The sequence below is a fragment of the Anser brachyrhynchus genome, assembly GCF_964034855.1.
Source record: "Anser brachyrhynchus genome assembly, chromosome: 17".
In the NCBI taxonomy this organism is placed as follows: Eukaryota; Metazoa; Chordata; class Aves; order Anseriformes; family Anatidae; genus Anser; species Anser brachyrhynchus.
This window is the reverse complement of record NC_137710.1, coordinates 13,480,797-13,503,616: the sequence shown is the minus strand read 5'-3', so window position 1 is coordinate 13,503,616 and position 22,820 is coordinate 13,480,797. Positions and strand designations below refer to the sequence as shown.

General features: G+C 46.7%; 1 protein-coding gene across 1 annotated transcript; it reads left to right on the top strand.

Moving 5' to 3' along the window:
- The first annotated feature begins 32 nt into the window (after positions 1 to 32).
- On the top strand, positions 33 to 22,820 carry FBXO21 (F-box protein 21). The gene is made up of 12 exons (XM_080559597.1): positions 33 to 262; positions 3,173 to 3,308; positions 5,019 to 5,113; positions 7,214 to 7,335; positions 8,545 to 8,691; positions 9,530 to 9,663; positions 9,903 to 10,039; positions 10,803 to 10,979; positions 11,748 to 11,880; positions 14,423 to 14,613; positions 15,619 to 15,776; positions 19,153 to 22,820. Exons 1-12 carry the CDS (start codon positions 66 to 68, stop codon positions 19,329 to 19,331), a joined length of 1,806 nt encoding a protein of 601 aa, XP_080415723.1. The 5' UTR covers positions 33 to 65; the 3' UTR covers positions 19,332 to 22,820.

The following is a 22,820-nucleotide window of genomic DNA, read 5'->3' as shown; positions in this document are numbered from 1 at the left end:
AAGCGACGCTCCCTAAGCCCTGCCCGCGGGGGGCGGGGGGGGACCCGCTCAGGTAAACACCCAAGATGGCGGCGGCGGCGGCGGGAGGCGGCGGCGGCGGGCGGCCGGGCCTGGCGGAGCTGCCCGGGGAGCTGCTGGAGCTGATCCTGTGCTGCGGGGTGCTGGGCGCCGCCGACATCGGGCGGGTGGCCTGCACCTGCCGCCGCCTGCGGGACGCCTGCCAGCCCCGCGGCAAGGTGTGGCGGGAGTGCTTCCGCCTCAGGTGGGCAGCGCCGGGGGGCGGGGGGGGGGGGGCAGGAGGAAGAGGAGGAGGAAGAGGAAGAAGAGGAGGAGGAAGAGGAGGGGAAGGGGGAGGAGGAAGGAGAGGAGGAGGAATGGGAGGAAGTAGAACAGGAGGAATGGGAGGAAGTAGAACAGGAGGAGGAGGAGGAGGAGGAGGAGGAGGAAGAGCAGGAGGTAGAAGAGGAATAGGAGGAGGAAGAAGAGGAGCAGGCAGAAGAAGAGGAAAAAGAGGAGAAAGGGGAGGAGGAATAACAGGAGAAGGAGGTAGAGGAATGGGAATAGGTGGAAGAGGAATAGGAGGAAGAGATGGAAGAGGACGAAGAGGAAAAAGAGGAAGAGGAGGAGAAGAGGAGGAGGAATACGACAAGAGGAGGATGAGGAGGGATAGGAAGAAGTAGAAGAGGAGGAAGAAGAGGAGAAAGGAGGAATAGGAGGAAGAAGAAAAAGGAGGAGGGATAGGAGGAGGAGGAGGAAGAAGAAGAAGAGAAGATAAAAGAGGTGGAGGAGGAGGAGGAAGAAGTGGAGGTGGAAGAGGAGGAAGAAGAGGAGAAAGGAGGAATAGGAGGAAAAAGAAAAAGGAGGAGGGATAGGAGGAATAGGAGGAGGAAGAAGAAGAGAAGATAAAAGAGGTGGAGGAGGAGGAAGAAGGGAGGGGGACGGGGTACATGCACTGTGGATGTCTGCTGGCCTCCCGGTCCCACTGAGGTGTGCTCTCCTTGCTTGCAGCCACCCCAGCAGCTGCGGAGGCTTGTCCTGTCCCAGGACGAGGCTTTGGGTTGACGTTTGCTGCTTGGGGTTTCATTGAGCCCTGCGGTGGTCACGGTGTGCCTTGCAGGGGCACAGCCCTGCCGAAACCCCTGGAGCTGTTGAATTGGCCGCATTGCATACTTCCGTGGCTGTAGGAACACCACACGTTCACTGGGGCCACCAGCCTGTCTAGAGCAGGGCATGCTCGTCTGCTGCCTGGTTTTGTCTGTGTTTTGGCACGGGAAGAGCAGCAGTATGCCTTTCTGTAGTAGCCACTTGGCTTCGAGAATTCAGCAGAGTTAAACGAGGGGGTTATTCCCTCTCCTCCCTTGAAAAAAGGCTGCCTGACAATTACAGCCTCCCCTGTTCAGCAAGCTAGAGCTTGGGATGGCTGGCCAAGTATTTTCACCAGTTCAGCGGTTCTAATTTCTGAAGCGAACCTGAACTTTTACAAATGCCTTAGATCCGACAGCTGAAATTGAGTGTGGTGGGTGATTAGCACACGCTGCAGTCCTCCTCTGTCTTTGATAATAGAGCTTTTGGCAGGAGCGTGCATGTTGACCTCGTCGTCTTGGCGGGATTCCATCTTGCGTAATTACGTTTTATTTTCTGAAAATCATCAGTGTAATTTCAACCCAAGAAATTATTGTTTCTCCTACTAAAATAAATGATTGTAACTGTTATTACGACGTGGCTGCATTTCAGCGATAGATGAACGGCCGGGGATCCATCAGGAGAAAGGTTACTGTGTGATGTGAAGCTATTTGGTTAGTCTTTGACTTTATTGTGTAACTGCAATGGCAGTGTAGTTTTATTTTTAACAGGTAGTAAAATATCTTCAGGGCATGGATGGACAGAACAGTGCCTTTTGGTCTGATGCTAAAAATTATTATACGGAAGTAGTGATGTAAATATTTGGAGGTAAATATGCAGCTAGGGATATAAGAATTATTATGTGTATATATATATTATTTTCTCTATAAATATATATATATATACACACATAAATTACTATTTGTATATATTTATATAAATAACTTGAAAAGAACCTAAGGCAATTCATGTAGTTGAAGAAAGATAATACTGTAAAAAACGATGCTAACCAATAGAATTTCAAAATGTGGAAAAAAAAAAAAAAAAAAGCCCCCCTGCAAATTACAAGAGGCCTTTCTCTTGTCTTTCTGTCCCATGCTGTCCAAAATATTTCCACCTGTACTCGTTCTGCGTCACATTCATACCCAAGTGGTCTTTGTGCCTTCAGAAGAGTCATGGGTATAGCTGCACTGGCATGTATTTTATTGCGTAGGGCTGTGTTAGAGCAGCACGTGCCGACTTCATTAGAAAGGGTGCTGTCGGGGGTAATAGTCCCCAAAACATTGCCTTTAAGTTAGGCTTTCTGTTCACATACCTTGAAATGCTTCTTATTAAACTATAAATTGTATGTTAGCTTTTAGACTTGGTAAAGCAGATCCAGCTTTCTTTTACAATAAAGGGGTTTGGTTTGGGGTTTGTTTTTTAATATTTCTTATATTAAAAATGAACTGCAAAGTCATCTAGCTGTCACGATTTGACTTCAGAACTCTGTTTCCCTCCAGCAGATGCTGCCACCAGCAAGGGTAGTAGAGGAAGCTCCGGTTTGTGCGTCCTTTTAATTAGACCCACAAGGGTAGGAGGAAGAACAAAAGACAATGAATTCTGATTGTTAGTTGACAAGTTAGCTTGAACATGGTACATCTTCAGAATGGCAAACTTTTTTATTATAAAACTCTGTTTTACTGATGTGATACCTGTGTTTATCTTGGAAAGCTCTAGAGGAAATCTCAGAAGTGTTCAGCACGTATAGATATTGAAATACCTGGAGTATGAACCTTTTGAAGGTTTCCTGTTAACATTTGCTGTTGACAGGCCACAGGAGAGCTTACTGTTAAAATAACCAGTCATACTGAGTTGAAATCAGTTGGATTTATGCTTGGATGCCCGAGTCAATCACTGGGTTAATTTGTACGATTACATCTGAGGTTGTATTGTCTCTTGTCAGTGGCTCGGCTCCTCAAGCCATGTGGTTACAACTTTTTACAGTTCTGGAGATCCTCAGTGATGTTGAAATACTGATGAACCTGTTCGCTTCTGTCTTGTTGTGTAGGTGGCCATCGCTGCTGAAATACTACAGCCACACAGACGGTGTTAGCTGGCTTGAAGAATACAAAGCACGGCACAATGCTGGACTAGAAGCCCAGAGAATTGTAGCTTCGTTCTCCAAAAGGTTCTTTTCAGAACACGTAAGTCATCCCTGTATATGTTCAATAGCCTAGTTATTTCGTTAGTACTTTCTAGTAGTTTCCTGTCTCTCCCTACCTATTTTTCAGCTGTGCAGTCAGAAAATTCCTATTGCCTCACTTTATGTGAGAATGCTAGACTGCCAGCCAAAATGAGAGAGATGGTCCAAAATCCAAAGGTACAAACTGCACAGAGTCCAGGGCACATTCTGCAGACCACATATGGCTGTTGCTGAGAGTCTCATTGCGTCTTTATGAGCTCTTTGCTCATCGCTGCATGTTCAGACCTGGCTCTGGGAGCTCAGCAACTTCTGAAGGACCGGTAGTTTCTCTGCACATACCGCAGCCTATCAATTTATCTCCCTGCAGGCCTTGTGCAAGGATATGCTCCTCTGAGAGTTGTCAGGAGTAATTTGAAAGCAGGACTGAGGTGCAATAGGTTCACTGAATTGGAAAGTATATTATTCAAACTCTAACCATGACACCACACTTTTGTGTCTTGTGTAAAAAGTGAAAATTTAGTATCTTTGAAAAACTTACTTGAGCAGGGAACATCGGTTTCATTGTCTGTTTGCTCAGTTGGTGGCTGTGGGTTTTGGCTACCTGTAAGGTTTGGGTCAACCTGAAATTTTGTGAAATAGACTTAAAAGCTGCCCGTAACTAAAGCTGAATTAGAAAGTTCATGCTAGAGCCAGTAAATGGCCGCTCCTCTCTAGCTCCTTTGCAAATACATTGTGGTTCAGTGGAGAAATCCCCTAAGGCATGGGAGACGCATGTTGAAGTCTTCTGTCTGATTTTATGCAAATGTTGGCAACCAGGTTTTTATCCCCAGAGAGAAAGGCCATGAGACCAGTAGAGTATTAGGAGATGCATACGTCTTAGCTCTTCTTTTTGACCTGTTCCACTGTGGTTGCAGCAGCTAGACATTTTACTGTGGAGGAATGTGTGTCAGGGCATTAAACAAGTGCAGAGGCTCCTGGCTTTGTACCATTTCAATCATGTATGCAAGGACTATTGAGAGGCCGTTACTCAGCAATACCCAAATTCCTAAAAATTAGGACTGCCTCCTGTGGGGCTAGAAACTGCAGCTTGATTCCCTGCTTAGAATTGCAGGGAGGAGACTTTCAACCCAATTCTGCTAGATCCAGTGGAGTGCCGACTAAGATACAGTATAATAGGAATCGCATTTTTTTTCCTTACTGTTTGTTCATCTCCTATAGTGAAAAGCTTGAAAGCAAAGAGATTTTTTTACAGTTCAACCAGAGTTTAAAAAGAATTCCAAACTTTGCAAGAAAATGACTGTTCTGAATATAGACACACAAGTGATTGTTTCAGATAATTTTTAGATCAACAATCTGATAGCTCCAGGTTAGCCCTTGTCAATATTGCTTAAACAGATGAGGATTGAGGCTGAGATGAAAGGTCCTGCTCCTTCATTCCTTCCTTCAGGAGCAATCTGCTACACTAGGGAGGGTATGAAGAGGTTTAGTCAGCCACAGGCAAAAGCTAAATCCACCTTAAAGCTGCTTTCAGCTTGGGCCCAGCCTGCATATGATCCGATATGCTTGGACTGGTCCATACACCTCTGCAGGGAGCCCCAAATGCTGTAGTAGTTATCTCAGATTACTGTAGGGTTTTGAGACTTTCTATGAAATCACATTCTTTAGGAAAGAATCTCTTGTGCTGTGCCTAATTCAGTGTCTGTTTTGACAGGTTCCCTGTGATGGATTCAGTGACATTGAGACTCTTGGATGCCCAAGTCACTTTTTTGAGGATGAGCTGATGTGTATCCTTAACATGGAAGGAAGGTAAGAAAGAGTGAGAGGGATCAGAAGTGGAAGGGATTTTCTCCTTTCACTGGCTAGAGGCAAGTGGTACTGCGGTGGGTGCCTGATGTCAGCTTCTGTCCTTCTGTCATCCCAAAAACCAACATCCCCAGCCTTACTGAGGCTGGAAGTATTGCTGTGTGTGTAATTGCAGAACACGTTTAATACTCCCAGAAGAACCTGTGTAAACCGTTCCACAAGGAGGAGGTCCTCTGGCTTTGTGTTGCTGTTTGTTGCTTGCTTGTTTCCTTTCAAGTTCACGACAGTTCTCACAGTATGCGTACTTTCCTCTCTGCAGTAGTTTTGACTTAAGGATTTTTCATGTTCTTTTTTTTTGTTTCTATTTGAACCTGGATCAGGTTGCTGAACTGATTTGCAGGATGGGCCTACAACACAGGAGGGAACAGCAGTGCTTGAGTGTGGATTGCCACCATAAATCCCTCCCCACACCATGAAACCACAAAACCACAGCCTTTTTTTTTTTAATCTCTTCTGTTGCCTTTCTTAGCTGTAGTAGATAGGTACGTTTTTTGTCCCCAAGTAAACAACTGAGTTTAATTGAACCACTGCAAAATTTGCAGGTGAAATGCTAAGTGGGTTAATAAAACTTTTGGTTCACGTCTGCCTGGGTGTTCTCATTACCATGGTTAACACTGAGCAAGACGAATAGTTCACTGGCTTGCGTGAACGTTTTTCTGTTGGTACCATATAAACAATGCTGTTTTTGCTGTGATACAAAGCAGCAATACATTTGTCTTAATGGGGTCTAATAGCCTTGATTAAAGGGACTGTTAGTAGAGCTTGGAAAAACATAACTGGAATGACAATCATCTCATTTTTGCTTTTTCACATCCATTTTATTACCTTTTCTATTTGAACCGGGACTAAACATCTCTCATTTGACAACTGGTTAAAAAGCTTTTGAGCCTTCCCACTGGCCAAATGCCTCCCAATAAAGCAGAATTGATGCTAATTACACCCTGATTAAGCTGTAGTCTTAGCTATTCAGGAGCATTAGGCTAAATCATTTCCCTGGAAGATATCCCAATAAAGCAGTTGTCCCTATTGAGCATCCCAATTTATTGGAAGAGGATGAAGTGTTATGAGGTTTGATTGTTCTCCTGTTCGGTAGGATGGAGAAGACTGATTTGACCTGCAATCTGGAGGAGAGGAAAGACAAGCAGGAAAAAGGTTGTTTTTTTTTTTATGAAGAAAGGAGCTGGACTTGTTTTAAAAATGTGGAAAGGACAGAGCCAGGATATCAGCAGAATCCTCTCTTGTGTTTGCGTGTGTTTGTTTTTATTTTTTGGTTTTTGTTTTTGGGGGGTGCCATTCCTAACTATTTGGTGTAGAAGTGTGTGCTGAAGCAATGGGTAACCCGTTGCTGAAGGCCAGGGCTTGCTCAGATGCTTGTGATTTGAATGCCTCTACATTGGGCTGTCATATTTCTAGTGACCTCTTCAAGCCAGCTCTCTGCTTCTCTTTGGGCACTCTGCCTTCACTTCTTAATATAGAAAGTGAAGGGATTTTACTATGAAAACTGTAAGGTTTTGGATTATTTGATCTATAGGCCAACTGTTGGTCCCTTCCAGCCTTTTTTGAGTAAAAAAGACATTTTTCTCTGGCAGTTTTTTTTTTTTCTGAATATTATTGGACATACGTTCACATCTCTCATCATTATTTTTTTCTATTGGTGAGAGGATATTTTAATATTCTGGAGGGACACAGAGTCAGAGGATGTTTTATGAATAAAATATAGTATTTCATTCAGATATTCCCGAGCTACTTTAAGCAGGATCTGTGTTGTTTCCTGTGATACAGTATTTTCACAAAATGCTATCTTAGTGACAGGATAAAAACTGGAGATGATAGGACCAATATTTTGTAAGCGTCGCAAGTTGTGTTTCTTGTGATAATGAATTTGCTCTTAATATTTACCTCTTTGGTGACTGTGGTGTCATCGGCCTCGTTCAGAAAAGCAGCGTCTAAAATATAGATGGCTTCACTGGAAAAGTTAAATGCGATGTTCACCCCTGAAGTGCTTGTTTAGGGCAATACAATTTTTTGTATTTAATTGTGCAGGAAAGGCCTCACCTGGAAGTACTATGCAAAGAAAATTCTCTACTTTCTACGGCAACAGAATATATTAAAAAATTTGAAGGAGTATCTTCAACGCCCCACTGATCAGCAGTCGTTTTTAGAGGGTAAGTCCTTGGCAGAAGTCTGATGCAGAGCACTTAATGACAGCTTTCAATCATTGTTGCTTTACTTGGAGAGAAGCTTCCTTGCTTACATATCAACTAGCCCTTGGACAGCGACTCAGAATTAAATTTGGATTTTTGCTGTACCCGCAATCCTTAAAAAATTACGGTAATTGCATAGCATTACATCAAAAAATCAGCATTCCACTGGCTTCCTTCTGTGCTGTATGCTCAGATAGTTGTGCATGGACAGGTAAACAGAGAAGCAATGGAAAGAAGTTAAAATACTTGGATTTGAACAGTGCAGTGAAGAGATCAGCAGTAGCTCAGCATCCTAACCAGCTGACATTGCAGAAGCATTTTAACTGTGGCCTAGGGGCTGAACAGGGCTTATCAGACCAAGTGATCTGATTTCAAGTCAGCTCCCTGCCATCTCCTTTCCCCAGAAAGGGGGAAAACCTGTCTCCTTTCTCCTTGGACAAGAGCAAGGAGCATGCTGCAGGCAGGGTGAATCAGTGCAGGTGAATTGATTGCAGGTGAATGTAGTTGATTCCAAAGGATGGGCAATATGGAGGCTTTGGAAAGAGCACGGTTGACAGGATGACAAGGAGGATGTTCTGAGAAAGGGCTATTTTTTTTCCTGCGAAAGTTTGACAGGAGAGGATTGGGTGGAAGAAAAATGAAAATCTGTTATAGTGTGTTTCTGACAGGAAGATGGAGAGCAGGCATGGAAGGATGAATGTAGCAGAAGAGGGAGCGTTGAGCAAGAATGATGGCGATTGAGGATGTGGCAGGAAGAAATCAGAACTGACGCAGAAGTGAAGTTGAGGTTGTTTGAGGCTTTGAACAAGAAACATGAGCTGGGAGGATGCCAGGAGATGCAGTGCGACAGGAGTTGGCTGGTTAAGTAAGACTTGTCCAGCAGCATACTTGCTCAATGTACAAATCTATTGCTTTCCCTTTCAGGAAGGTGGGATGGGGAATACAGAGTCTAAGTGGCATTTATCATTGTCAGCTTGTTCTCTGCATTTTGTGGTAAATCCAATATACAAATGAGAATTTTGAGAAGAAAGCTATTGTGTTTTGCTGCAATTGCTTGCTCTATGCCATAGATTTAGAATTTAGAGTAGACAAAAATAAGCAAAAAACCAAACCAAAACAAAACAAAAAAACAACTGAAGTCCTGTTTCTTATGTAGCTTGTTTTTTCCAGGTGCTGTTTTAATTGACCAATATTGTAACCCACTCTCAGACATCTGCTTAAAAGGTGTCCAGGCACAGGTGGATGATATCACAGATAAAGTGCGCAAAGTCCTTCGGACAAAAAATCCAAGGCACCCCAGCTTGGCTTCCAAGGCAGGTACTGTATAGAAGCATACACTTTACTGCACACCATTTCTGCTGGTCTCAATAGAGGCAGATAAGGTGAAACAGCTGTTGAATTATTGCAGCTTAAAGCATTATTGTCCTTCATCCCATTGAAGCATGTTCTGACATTTGCTTAAACCATCATTCAGGCAGCAGCAGCTGTTTGTTCAGCCGCAGAAGCTCAATAGCCCAAGGTTGTCCATCTGATGCTGTCTAGGCAAAAAGGATTGGTTTGTGGTGGTGGTTTTGTTTTTTTTCATTTGTCCCTGAAGTCTTAAGCAGTCCTGATACGTATAGCAGAGCCGTGGGACAGCTCCTTTCCTCAGCAAGTCTTGGGAAGTCAGCAGCAATAGAAAAGGTATATGCTTTAACATCTCCAAAGGTCAGGAAGCATCTTGCTTCTTGTGTTTTATAAGCATTAGTCTCATCTTTGCTGCTTTTCAAAGAGGGAATGACTGGTCTGTCTGTGTCTGTATATCTGGAGTGGTCAAACTGGGACTCGAGCAGTGAAAACACACTTCCCATGCCTGGCCAGTGAGACTGTCCAGCCACAGCGCTGTGCTGGCACAGGGTGGTCAGGGTCAGCTCCTGCAGCTGCAGGAGGAAGCGAGGCAGCACTGATGCACAGCTGAGGTGCGTGGCAATCCGCTGAGCCGGGCCACACTGTGAGCGGAGTGCTAGGGCTGTGTGTTCCAGCCAATCTCTTGACTATTTGAATCTAGATGTCTTTTATGTTCTTTGTACATAAAGGAATTTTGCTATGAGGTTCAGTGCACGAAGGTTAAGTATGTTTGTCTTCTCTGTCTTTATTGCTCTTTGTGTGTTTTCAGGAGAGGTCCTGATTCCAGAAGTGGAGCTTCAGCGGCAGGTACTTGATGCTATGAACTGTGTCCTGTATGAGCAGTTAAAATACAAAGGAAATGAGCTGGATTACTATAATTCCCTGAATTCATACATTCACCAGGTACGTGCGCGTTGGGCAAAACCTCAGAGGCTGCAAGGCTTGAAACGCTATTTGTGGTGTTTCTTATGACAAAATGTAGTCAAAAAAAAATCTGTCTCTGAAGAGTAATTTCCTGTAAATTTCCTGTCATCTTTTAGTGCATATTCGGTTAAGTTGGTGTGTTTTCATCTGTGAATTAAAACCTTGGAGTTTTTCTGTTGTTTTTTTTCTTAATATCCCTCACTTTTTTTATCCCTCAGGTTTTGATCCGCAGGACAGGAATTCCCATCAGTTTGTCTGTGCTGTATTTAACAATTGCCAGGCAGCTGGGAGTCAAACTTGAGCCAGTCAACTTCCCTAGTCATTTTCTGCTGCGATGGTGTCAAGGAAAAGAAGGGTAAGTGATCTGCTGCATTTTGAAATTTTATCTTTTTTTTTTTTTATAAAAGCCACAAAGAATTTACAGCTCCAGACCTACACCAGAATGTTCAATTATTTTCCATCCATAATTATAAGGAAAAGATCGGCCCTCTAAAGAAATTTTCCCAGGACTCAGTTCTTCTGTTAGTGAAAGGTAACAGATTTCCTGAGTGTGAAATAATAGTAAGTATGAGGTGATTGTTCTCCTGTTTAATAAGATTAGGAAAAAAAAAAAAAAGGAAAAAAGGTGCTGATTTCACATAACCTTTCACACAGAACAGCTTCTAGAGGCCATTGCGGTTGTACTGTGCACTCATTCAATTCTCTGAGTCAGTGCAGGACACATCTTTGACCAGATCGTGATCAATTTACAGAAATGTATGTTTTGTGAATGACATCAGCAGTCCAATTCAGAGCCATTTTTTTGTCTATATATACCCCTTCTGGCAGTAGGCTTCAGATGCCATATGTGTGGGCTCTGTTACACTTCACAGTGCAGCATCATCATGTAATCTAGCAATAAATACAGCAAACCTGAAAATATGTGAAGGAAAGAACTGGCACGATGGAGTGAAAATGAGAGAAGGTAGCAGGTGATCTCTTTATACGAGGGAGGGAGCTGAGGTATGAATGACACGTTTTTAGAAACAAGCTTGAAAGTGCTAGGAGAACAGAAAAAGGTAATCCTGCTTCACCACAAGGCCCATCATCACAGCTTAGTTTCCTTGATGTCTTATTAGAAGCACAGATATTTTTGACTACACTTACATTGACGCCTTTGGGAAGGGGAAGCAGCTGACCGTGAAGGAGTGCGAGTACCTTATAGGCCACCATGTGACGGAGGAGTTCTATGGGGTGGTGACTTCGAAGGAGGTCTTGCAGCGCATGGTGGGAAACCTCTTAAACCTGGGCAAGCGGTGAGTTGTAACTGAAGTTATATGGCCTGTAAGGGCTGTGGGGGAAAAAAAGGGCCCACGGTGTGCTGTCTGCCTGTCCAATACTGCCTCTTCGCAGTACTTGAGCGAGTGCTTTAGAGGTGTCACACCAGGCAGTCTTGAAAACTCTATATGTCACATTGCAGTGTCTAGTTTTTTGATCACATGCAGCAGTATTGCATGGAAGCAAGAATAGATCATTTTCACTTGAGAGCTGTTTTGTTTTGTTTTTTTTACTATGCGAAAAGCAGATAGGAACTGTTCCCTTGAGAGGAGAGACCTGTGTTATTACCAGGTAGGCATAAGCCATAGGCTTAAATGGGTAAACGGTGCTGTTGGATTGTTGACAATCTGCTTTTGTTTTCAAATGCCCTGCTAATCACTTTCCCAAGTAGCAACAGACAGAAATCAGAGAGTAAAAGGATCGCTTTAGGTTTAATTAAGCAAGGGGAACAAAAGTAAATTTCAAAAGGAAGTGACTCTGAGAGTGAATTCTCTGAGTACGGTCATTTGACCAAGTAGAATACCGGTGAAGTGGGAGGGTAGAGGCCGGTTTTCAATTGTGTAGCGTTTTTCCTTTCCAGCAGGCTGTTGGATGCGATGAGTGACTCCAGGGCTGACTGCCACTTACATTGAGTGAGCGTGCCTGTACCTGCAGCATCGCTTTTGGTGGCTATCCCTGTACACCAGAGTATTAGGGATAGGAATTGAAGAGCTAGCCTTACAATTGAGTTTCTTTTTTGCTGGCAGAGAAAGCACTGATCAGTCTTACCAACTCTTGAGAGACTCCTTGGATCTGTACCTGGCCATGTATCCGGACAATGTGCAGCATCTAATGCTCCAGGCTAGGTTATACTTCCACCTGGGAATCTGGCCAGAAAAGGTACCTCGCCACTCGGTCATATGTTTTCTGATAGGCTAAGCATTATTAACACTAGTCTATTGATTTTTGGACTACATCAACTTGCATTACAGTCTGCCACAAGTTGTTTCTGTAATAAACGCAATTGAACGAGTTATCACATTTCGGAGAATCAATTTCTACTACGTGCAGCAAGGAAAGAGGATGACTCTTGCTTGCTCTAGGGGAAACTCGTGAGCAGCCTCAAGTCTGAGTCATAATTTATGATTTACAGCCCCAGTCTGACAATTTGTCTTAAAACCAATACGGTGGACTTGTAGCTAGCTGTAAGGTGTAAGAGGTAAGGACTTGGTATGCCTTGATTGTGGTGGTGGTGATAGAAGTCTTGCTGGAGTCACAGGAAAGGAGCGATTACCTTATCAGGAAACTTGTAGGAAATTATCTTTTGCAAACAACAAAGCTGTTCTCTGAAACTTTAGGTACACAATCAGTGGCTCTTGTGAAAAAGAACTTAAAAAAGAATCCCAAGGACAGGGCTGTGAACATCACCTTCAGCCTTGAAGAATCCTGTGAGCGTGGGAAGGACAGTACAGAGACCTGCAAGTTGTCCAAGTCATCTGTGTCCTTTACCGAAACTGGGGAAGACACAGGGAGAAAGCATGTAACTCAATAAACAAACAAAGTATTTCTTTAGCACGTCACTACAGCACAGAGAGGTTCCTTTGTCAAAACTGCCTGTGCTTTAGTGGAATTCACTCCCTTGGGCACTGCCTGTGCCATATCCAAACGTTAGGTTTGGGTGAGGAGGCAGAAGGATTGGCTGGACAGCTGAGCAGAAGGCAAAGTTCTTCCCACTAAATTAACTGGAACCTGTGACTGCTGGAGAAGGTGCCTTCCTTTTGAAGAACAAATGGTGCTAAGTTCCCTGTTCCTTTCTTAGGGCAGCAAGTTTTAGGGTTGTCACAGAAAAAGCAGCCCAAAGTAAGAAATTCGTGAGGGGGGACCCACTGAGCTGAAATGATGAGTGTACATAAATAGAGGAGAGCTAAATGAAATACTGAAAGATTTCCCCTTTCTGGCACTCAGCTTTGTGTTCACGAAGCATGTGGGCTTTACGTACTTGCATTTTGCTGCCCCTCGGGACAGATAATGCCCCCCGTGGCTGACTCTTGCATGTAGTTCTCTGCGCCACTTTGTCAGACACAATGAAAATGTACAGCTCCAGACTTCTCCTTTGGCATCCTCACATGCATCCAGTCCTTCCAGGCTATTGTACAGGATTATAGTTAGCCAGGGAATCCTGTATGCCTGACAGAACAGAACATACCAGATTTCATAGAGGTCTGCCAAACTTACGGAAAGTGGCACAAAATCTTAAAACTCAAGCAAAGCTGTCCAGAATGTTGTCCTAAATGTTTGCAAATAACAGTAAATGAAGTTGCCAAGAATCTCTGGCAGCTATGGTCACTGTGCTAGGCCTTCCCCTTTCTGTAGGATTTTTCAGTTTTCACACCCTTCTTAAGGCAGTAAGATGCCTGCCAGAAATTTAAAGTGCTGAGAAGCCTGAGCTGTATTTCTTCTGTTTTTTTTTTTTGAGTTTATTTTTTTCAGTGCTTGACTGATGTTCATCCTGAGTAGCCTGAGGTCTCCTCTTCTGCCCCGCCCTAAATTCAGGTTCACCAAAACTTCCAGCATGTGATCAAGGAGACAATCCTTGATCTCTTGCCAGCTGCTGAGCGGTGTCAGATTTTGGAAGTGCGGCAGCACTTGAGGTGTTTGATGTTGGGATGGTTGTGTCTGCCTTTTCCAAATCTGTTTAGACAACATTTTTTGTTAAGAACAAGGTGCAAGAGGGTAAAAACTTGCATTGCCTGCCTGTAACAAAGCTGGTGGCAGCTGTTCTGTCCTGATGCTCCGATGGCGTGCCAGAGGGTGTTGGTAGGCTGGTACTTTGGATCTACAGAGTCTGCTGCTTTGGGAACACTTTTGAAGTCAGTGCCCTTTAGTTATACTGAGTCAAGCAGGTTCTCTGTCTCCTGTTCACTGTTTCATGGTACAGCATCGTACAGGTTATTTGCATTTCCTTCTGTGCTGAGGAACTTTTTAAAGCTAAAATGTTTGTTCTCGAGTACAGCAGAAGTCATCTGAAATCACTTCACAGCAGGGGTTCAGCAGACTTGCTTCGGAATTCTTCTAACATCTCAGAAACCTTGAAGCAGCGTCTTTGATGCCCTGTAGCTGAAACATGTGATGCCATTAGCTGGTATGACTTAGTTTTAGGGAGTTACTTTGTTCAGCAGTGCCCTTCCTTGGAAGTAGGGAGCTTTACAAATAGAGGAGAGCAATGTTTGCAATTTCTACGCGATAAGCAAGTGTTAACTCCTTGAAACTGTGTAGTTAGAGCAAAGGTTCTCAGTTCTGTGTGGAAACTTTGTGTGGCAGACCTTTAGGCCTGGGCACTTAGATTAATAGCTAAATTGCCATATTAGCTGGGTCTATCTGTTTGTGTTTGACTGCTGCAGAGGCTTGTTCTGAATCTGTCATCTTGTTTTGCTTGCTGAAGGTTCTGGACATCTTGCAGCATATTCAGGCCTTGGATCCATCCCAGCACGGGGCCGTCGGGTACTTAGTTCAGCATACCCTAGAGCATATTGAGCGCCGGAAGGAGGAGGTGGGACCCGAGGTGAAGCACCGCTCGGACGAGAAACACAAAGAGGTCTGCTTTTCCATTGGGCTGATTATGAAACACAAGAGGTGAGCTCTTCAAAACCTTCCCTGCGCTAGCAGGAGGCTGTGCTGTAATGACGAGTGCAGAAGTGTTTGTTCTGGCAGTAATGAGACGGGGTTTTATCTGCCAAGGAGGTACCTGGAACAGAAAATGTCAGGCACATGCATCTATGCTGCATACCTCTTAGAAAAATGGGAGCAGCTCTGTCTCTCCTTTGAGAGAGCAAGCGTTTTTGCTGCTGTTTGTTTGCAGAGAGGTTTGTGAGGTGCCTCCTGTGAGTCATCATGTATCACAGATAAAATTTCCACAGTCCAGAGCTCTCGAAGAAACATTTGTAATCGGTTAATGAGGGACTGTGGAACAGAACTGGTTTCAGAAGAGATGAGATTCCAAAGACAGCTTATGAATCTTACCCTGCACTGCTATTACTGCCTCTTCCTGCATTGCGCAGAGGCTTTGTGTGCCTGTCTGCACAGCCCTGCCAGAACGACGTGCTGGCACTGTGTGGCTTCGGCCATTCCTCCAAACAACTCAACGAGACATATGAAGCATATTTTAAAAGAGTGTCAGCCGTGTCAGTTATGATACCTCACAATTAATCTCATAAGTACTCTGAAAATAATGCTGGCTTTGTTTCTGAGAGTTAGCATTGGGATTACAGTGTCTGTGTGATGGGAACAGAAGTAATTGCACAGCACGGTAGAGTGGTTGATTCCCCTCCCTGTTTCTTGTTTCCTGTTCTCCCAGTTTCTGACGTCCCAGTCTCTTCCCCGCTCTCATTTCTTGTTCAAATTTGGCTTTCCTTTGTCCTCAGCTGCTTGTTCCTGTCTGTTTACCCGTTCACTCCTAGTCATTTCCCACCCACCTCAGAACACAAACACGTACACTCACAAGTTTTTTGTAATGATGTTCTTCTCTTCTCCTCTCCTCCTTGTGCCTTCTCACAGGAGGCTTCTGTTCTGTTTGCGCTATATTAGCTTTGACGAAAAGAGCTGGCTCTGGAGTTTTCATAGTCTATTCTTTTTAATTAGATATGGCTACAACTGCGTCATTTATGGCTGGGATCCCGCCTGCATGATGGGGCATGAATGGATCCGAAATATGAACGTCCACAGCCTTCCGCATGGCCCCCACCAGCCTTTCTACAACGTGCTAGTGGAAGATGGCTCTTGCAGATACGCTGCTCAAGGTGAGCAGGAGTCTCCTCTCTTTGCTCTCTGTTTAAAAGTGCAGTAGGAGAAGGCGATGCTTAAGTGATCAGCTCTTAAGTATGAGGCATAAAGTGTAAGTTAAAGTTGGGGTAGGAAGGAGAATTATCTTGAATTCGGGGACATACTTTGTTTGCTCTCTGTGAAATCAGTCCTGCTAGGAATGAACATTAAGGACCCCTTTGTTACAATCTCCTCTTGCCCTAGAAACAAGTGTGTGTTGGACGTGATTGGTTTTATGGTATAAACCATGATTACTGCTTTTGAAAGAGCTAATTCAACTTTTTCTGAAGTTTAAAGTTCTGTCAGAAACTCTTGCTTTGTGAAATCATGGTCATGCTTCGGGCAGGACCTCGAAGTACGGTCTAGTGAGAGAACGCACAAACTTTGTTAGTTAGGGCATGGTTCTGAACACCTTTCACTGAGAGACTTTGTGTGCTAAGAGCCCAGAGAACACGGATAGCGTGGCTTTTGGTGCCATCTCTGGTAAGAATGGGACTAAAACAAACGCCTCTTCGCAAACGCCAAGAGGTGCAGAAATCCGTGTGTTCTTTATACACCGTGCCATGAGCAAAATTCTTATCTCATGGTCAGAATATGACGTTAGGATACAGGTAGAAGTATTGAACTCGGGTTAGAAAACAAAAAGTTTGTAACTCTGTACATTGTAAGCTGGGTGTTTCTTTGCCTCGTGTTCTTCTCCCTGTGACACAGAGACATCCCATCCAGCTGGCAGGGCAGCTGCACAGCCCCATCATATTTTGTTAAGAGAAGATGCAGAAGCTGCTGAGCAGGAAACTATGGACAAAATGCGGTTCAGCTCTTGCTAGGGTGTGCTCCCGAGCGTGTTCTGATCCCATACCTATGAGCAAGAGGTGGTTTTACAGGAGGGGACACTCCTACCTCTGTAGGCTGAAACACCTTGAGTGCAGGTGTTTCTCACCTTCCTGACAGTCACATTATATTCAGTAGAACAGAAAAAAAGGATGGAGTAGGGACACAGGACATTGCAGCACTACTTTGTGGTTCATATTAGACAGTACTTTACCTCTTAAATAGCTTTAAAAAACAAAAATTATTTTGTGCCATGGATTGATTTTAAAATATGCACCTCAGTGAAAACTAACTTGGTAATTTTCCACAGTGCTTCTGGGGTTGAGTCATCTCATTTCTTTTTCTCTAATTGTTTATAAACAAGTATAATCAGCTCTGATTACAGCTGATTCCTGAGCACTTTGTGTTTTAGCCAGGCTGTAGTTTGAAACTGTCGTCAGTGGTATCCAAGAGTTTTGATACTGCTTGAGAAAACTGGGGGGTTGTCTTTGCTTGCTGAAGTCTTGCTGCCTGTCTGTTGAGTATCCCCTCTAAAATACAACCGAGATCGCTTGGGAAGGGAGTATTTCATAACCTATCAACCTGACATTAAGAAGGGAATGATAATATTTTTTTAACTGAGTCTTAGATAAATCTCTGCGTGTAGATTTAACCAGAAATAACACCAAGCTTATTATAGGTGTGCTCAGTTTGAGTCCTTCCTGTAAATCTGCAGGTTGAGCTCTCGCTAATTCCAAAACACCTGCCTCGTACAGCAGGCTTGGTGTCTACCTGTCTGCGCTTGTCCTCCCTTTGTTTGCTTGCTGGCAGCACGGGCCAGGTACCTGCTGTTCCAAAACTGCTCGTCAGCACGTTTCTCAGGCTCCCCACCTCGGGCCGAATCCGCTTCTCCCGTTCTCCTCCCCCCTGCCAGCTTCTGTTCCGTCACCGTGTTTGTCCGTTTGTACGCAGCTCACTGCTCGGCCGCGTTTCTGCAGGGCGTATCGCAGTGCAAATCGTTCTCCCTGGCTGTATGGGACGAGAAGGGGCCTCGCAGCCCACGGGACCGCACCAGCCCGCTGAGGTGCAGTAAGCTCTCTTGGCTGCACGCAGGGACATATGGTAGCTCTTACCAAAGTCCAGCTTGCTTCGCAGAGCCTGCGTGGATGAATACGGCTCGTATGTGCTCTCTGAGGTGAACTGAATGTGTTTCAGAGGCAGATGGATTATTCCTGAACAATGTTCTCAGCACCCCGACGTGTTGCCCCCCTTGCCTTGCAGATAAGGTACTTTGGGACATAGGCAGTTGTTTGTTGTTTTTTTTTTTTCCCTACCTGTGTATCTGGCACTGTGCTGGAAAAAAATGACATCATCTGGGGACTGCTGCAGGGCACCTGCACAGGTGATTTATTGCTGGGCTGCCTCCCCGTCAGCCTGATTTAAGCAAATAATCAGGGAGCAAACAGGCCCTCGGCTTGGGTCACCGTTGCATTTTAACGCTAGTGCTTTGTTTACCTGTTGTGCTTCATCAGGTTAGCGTTTAGTACAAAGGAGGAAATGGGGTGCTCTGGGAAAGAATTAACGTGCTCTGTCTGGGGACTTCTAAATTCAGGAGCCTGGGATTTAGAAAAGTGAATTTTGCTGCGTGAGACATGCTTGGAAAGCAGGCTGGTGACTTAACATGTTGAAACGCAGGCGGGTGCCTTAATGCTGCAGGGCAATCGAGGCTTTTTGATGGGAGAAACTGGCGCCGTACATGTTTTTTAGGCTCCTAGTTAGGGTTAGGCTTAGTGTTCCAGTTAGGGTTACATTTGGGGTTGTTTGGAAAGAGAGAAGGAGAGTCCCGTTGTGTGTGGGGTTGCGTAAAGGCTCCCCAAGGGAGTTGAGGTGTACCCAAAGGCTTCTGTTGGGAGCACTTTTTGATGGGAGAAACTGGCGCTGTACGTGTTTTTTAGGGTCCTAATTAGGGTTAGGTATATTATTCTGTTCAGGGTTTTGCCCTGTGAGGCCTCTAGGGCATCCTACAGGAAACTGGGGGTCACCGGGAGGCTTTCCAGGGGAGCTAGAGGACACTGGGTGGCTCTGGTAGACCTGCAGAGGGCATCCTTGTGCAGTCACCCTCACCTTGGAGCGTTGGGATCTCTCCTGGAAACTGATCTCCCGCGGGACTTGAGGGAGCAGGGCTCAGTGCTGCAGCTTCCCCTTGCATTTACAAACAAGACCTGCGATCCGCAGCGTCAGAGCAGGTCGGCATCCTGCTGCTCCAGCCTAGCGTCAGGCCAGGGGGTCTCAGGCCGAAAATGTTTTTGATGGCACTGGTAAATGGGGTCAGCATCAGCTAGGAGAATAGGTTCTATAAGCGATCGTACTGGGATATTCTCTGCTTTTTTACCTGGGTTAGGGTTTTTTTTGTTGTTGAAAGCATCAGGAGGTGGCGTTTGCAGAGCTCAGAGACATCAACAGGACTTGAGAGAGGCGCAGGATTTATGGCCCTCTCACAGGCCATTTCGTGGGGGAATAACTGATTGTTTCCTCTCCTAACAGAGAACCTGGAATACAACTCTGAGCCTCGGGAGATTCCTCACCCTGACATCGGCCGCTATTTTTCAGAGTTTACCGGCGTTCACTACCTAGCAAATACCGAGCTAGAAATTCGCTACCCAGAGGATTTGGAGCTGACGCGCGCCACAGCTCGGAAGATCTACAGTTCAGGCAAGGAGTGAGTGCGAAAGGCGTTGTGAGGACAGAAGCAGCCGGAGTGTAGCTTTGCCCTCTTTTGCAAAACTTGCCTGGAAGGCAAGTTTGGTGACAATCCTTTGGCTTTAATGCATTGAAAACTGCATTAAACTTCATAACCGGTGCTATAGCATCTTTCCGTTGCCTGCCTGCCCATTCTGGCCCACAGGGACACGTCAGTAGCTGAGGCCAGGCATAAGGATCTTGCAGGGACAGTCGTGCTAGGAAGCGCGTTGTCCTACGGAAAGATTTGCCCCTACTGCTCGTTCTGTGATCGTCTTGCCTAGGAGGTTGACGCAGTGAGACCCCTGGTGTGGAATATTGGAAGAAACTCCAACTTGCAGAGAAGTTGCTTGTCCTTGCGATGTTGTGGGGTTTTTGTTCGGTCGGTTTTGTTGTTGGGTTTTTATGTATATCTCATGCAGGTGATAGTTTTTAAAGCCTCTTACGTTTGACTGTGTCTCCTCCGGTCTGAATCTTTGGTCAGATTGTGCTTCACCTCTGTAGTCTGATTGTTCACAGAGCTCCCGTTCCGATTCTGAGCATCCTTACTGACCGGGAAAGAGCCCCTGCAGCGAAAACAGAAGCAGCAGGGCTTCCAGGGTGGCAAGCACCACGGTAACACAGAGGTCCAGCCGGCCACCTCGCAGCTGACACAGACTCTCCTAATGCAGAAGACGAGCTGCTAGCCCTTCCCTGCGCCTGCCAAGCCCACCCAGCCCATGTTCTCACCTTGTTCTTTGCTCTGTTCACTGTGTGTGTTCTTGTGACCCGCGGCACAGCACTGAGTGCTCCCAGGACGACCCTGAGCCGCTCGGCACTGCTTCGGGGGAGCTCGGAGGTCGCTGCCGGAACGACTGCACGACCCGTGGGGAGCTGCTGGCCACCGCTGCCTCCGGGCTGTAGGTATTTATGCAATACACTGGGATCGTGACTGGAAACGGGCCAGCCCTGGAGACAGCCCAGCGGTGTGTGGAAGAGAGATGTTAATTCCTGCAGCTCAAGGCCTTTTTCCTTTTTGCCAAAGGAGACCGGATTTTGGCGGGGGGTGGAGCAGGGACACGCACTGCAGTGCCCAGAAGGGAAGAGGCTTAGCAGCTCAGCGCACGTGGATTTCCACACGGCTTAAAGGCCCAAACAGAGTCACTGCAGAGGTGGTTTTCCTCTGCATTCAGGTATTACGGGGTGCGGAATGACCAAGTGTGTGTGCGTATACAGAGCCCGCAGAGCCCTGGTTTCTGAAGCAAAGCCTGCGGGCTGGCTGCAGCAGCATGCCCTGTCACTGAGCAGTTACAACACCGTCGTTCTGTCAGAGAGTTAGGTGCTGTGCCCTGTTAGGCGGAGGCTCTTAGTCTATTATCGCACTTCAAGTATCACCACATGCAATCCCACACCCCTCCTCCTGAGAGGATGCTTGACCTGCATGCCATCCTACTGAGGTACAGAGCACCGGTTAAATACGAGAAATAAATACTGACAGCCCAGCACTTTTCCCAGCGGAGCAGCGGTGGTGGTGGTCTGCAGGAATCTCGGTGCTTTAAGAAAAGCATGGCTAGTGCTGAGGAGCGGTGAGGGTGCTGCGCTCCAGGTACCACTGCATCTTTCAGTAAGTGTGTACTGAAATGAATTTGGAGTTGGGGGGAGGAATTTCCCCCGAAGCCGAATGGATCCAAGTGAAAGCAGGGCAGGAAGTCGTCAGGCAATATCTTAAAATCCATCCCTCTTGGTTTTGAGAGTTGGAGTAGGTAGACTTTGACCCTCCAACCCTTTCTGAGGGTTGAAAACAGATCCCAAAGCATCCTGACAGGGATGCAAGGTAAGGAATTGGGACTCTTGGGTCATGAGGTCAATGCTGGTGGCTGAGAACAGGAGCAGGGCTGGGGCCTCCCTGTTCCCAACCTCGGCTCTGAGGGTGCCCTGGGACAGCGTCCGTGTCGGTGCATCTCCTGGGGCTCTGCGCGTCCCTCTGCCAGTCCGGGGGCACCTTGCCCCTCGCAGGCACACCCAGTTACCACGCACCGGGCTCCTAGGACTCTCGGTGTGAATTCTGTCTGAATGCCAAGTAGAACCGTGCCATAAAAAAGCGGCGGTCACCAACACGGAGCTGCCCAAAGCTTCTCTGAAAACTGGTGCTGGTCGTGCTTGTAATCCACATGAAAATGTGCTGTGTGCTTTTAGGCGGGGGTCCCAGAGCGGCCGGCAGAGCCCATTTTACCCAGTCCTCTGGGGCCAGTCTCTGTTTGTACTCCAGAGTGAGCCTGGATGTGCACTGGGAAGCGCTCCTGGCTGCAGCTCCTGCACACATTCCGCAGCCAGAGGCTTCCAGCGGGTTGTTTCTGCGCAGGGTATGATGGGGGCGTTCCTGTGCGGCTGGGCACGGACGTGCTGCAAGTGACCGGTGTGTGCCACAGCTGGTGGAGACCTGGGGGCCTGCACCGCACGGGGTCAGGTTTGGGAGCTGGAACAAAACCCAAGGCAGGAGCACGTGAAGGCCCCCCTTTTGCTCCCGGGGGCTAGGTGTGCCACCCTCTCGTTGTGTTCCTCCTGCAGCCTGGGGGATGGCGGTGTTGCGTGCTGTGGGTTCAGTCCGTAACTAGTTTTTAGGGAGGGGGAATTGCCCCGTGAGTATATGCAGCTCTGGGAGGCATCCGTAGCGGCCGGGATCCCACCGTGTGTGTTTGCCTGTGCAGCCGGTGGCTCCCCTGTCCCCCCTCTCCCCTCCTGGCCTCGCAGCAGCCGTTTCCCCAGGAAGACGGGAGAGGATCCCAAAAGTTCCTCCTGTCTGTGAGTAGGGTCTGGGTCCCCACGAGCGATGTACGTGTGCTAGAGATGTGTGTCATGCCTCGCCACCTGTCCTCTGTTGTGTCTGTGCAGAGCTCACTTGGAAAAAGGGATGTTTTGCTTCCAGGAGGAGGTGGAATTACTGCCCGAGCTCACAGAAAGCCCGGCCTGGTGGGTGTGGGGTGGCACCAGCATCCCCTGGCTCCCCTGGGGCAGGGGCTGCAGCTGATGCCCCTCTTCTCCCTCTCCTTTCTGTGCCACAAGCTGGGGCAGGGCAGGTGCTGTCACCTGAAAATGGCTTTCTGGAGGGTGAAGGAAAAAATAATAGAGGGTGGAGGGGGAAGAGGGGGCAGCAGGGGGGAGGCAGGTAGTGGCAGGAGCTGCCTCGTGGGAAAAGGAAAAATAACTGCATGGAGAGAGGGGCAGTGGCCGTGGGCTGGGTTAGAGCAGGGCAGGGGTCTTGTGGCTTCCCTGTGTCACGGGGCAGAGCCCCTCGGGCAAGAGGCAAGGGCTGGGGGCTGCAGCCTCCTGGAGAGGTCCCTCCTTGTGCTGCTGCCCCGGAGGGAGGCCGGAGAGCTGCATGTCCCTCTGGCAGCGTGGGGCAGGAGAGGGACAGCCGGAGCCTGGAAGCGATGCGGTTCCTTTCCTCTTTGTGCGTGGCTTCAGATAAAATAAAACGAACCATCCCCACTTGG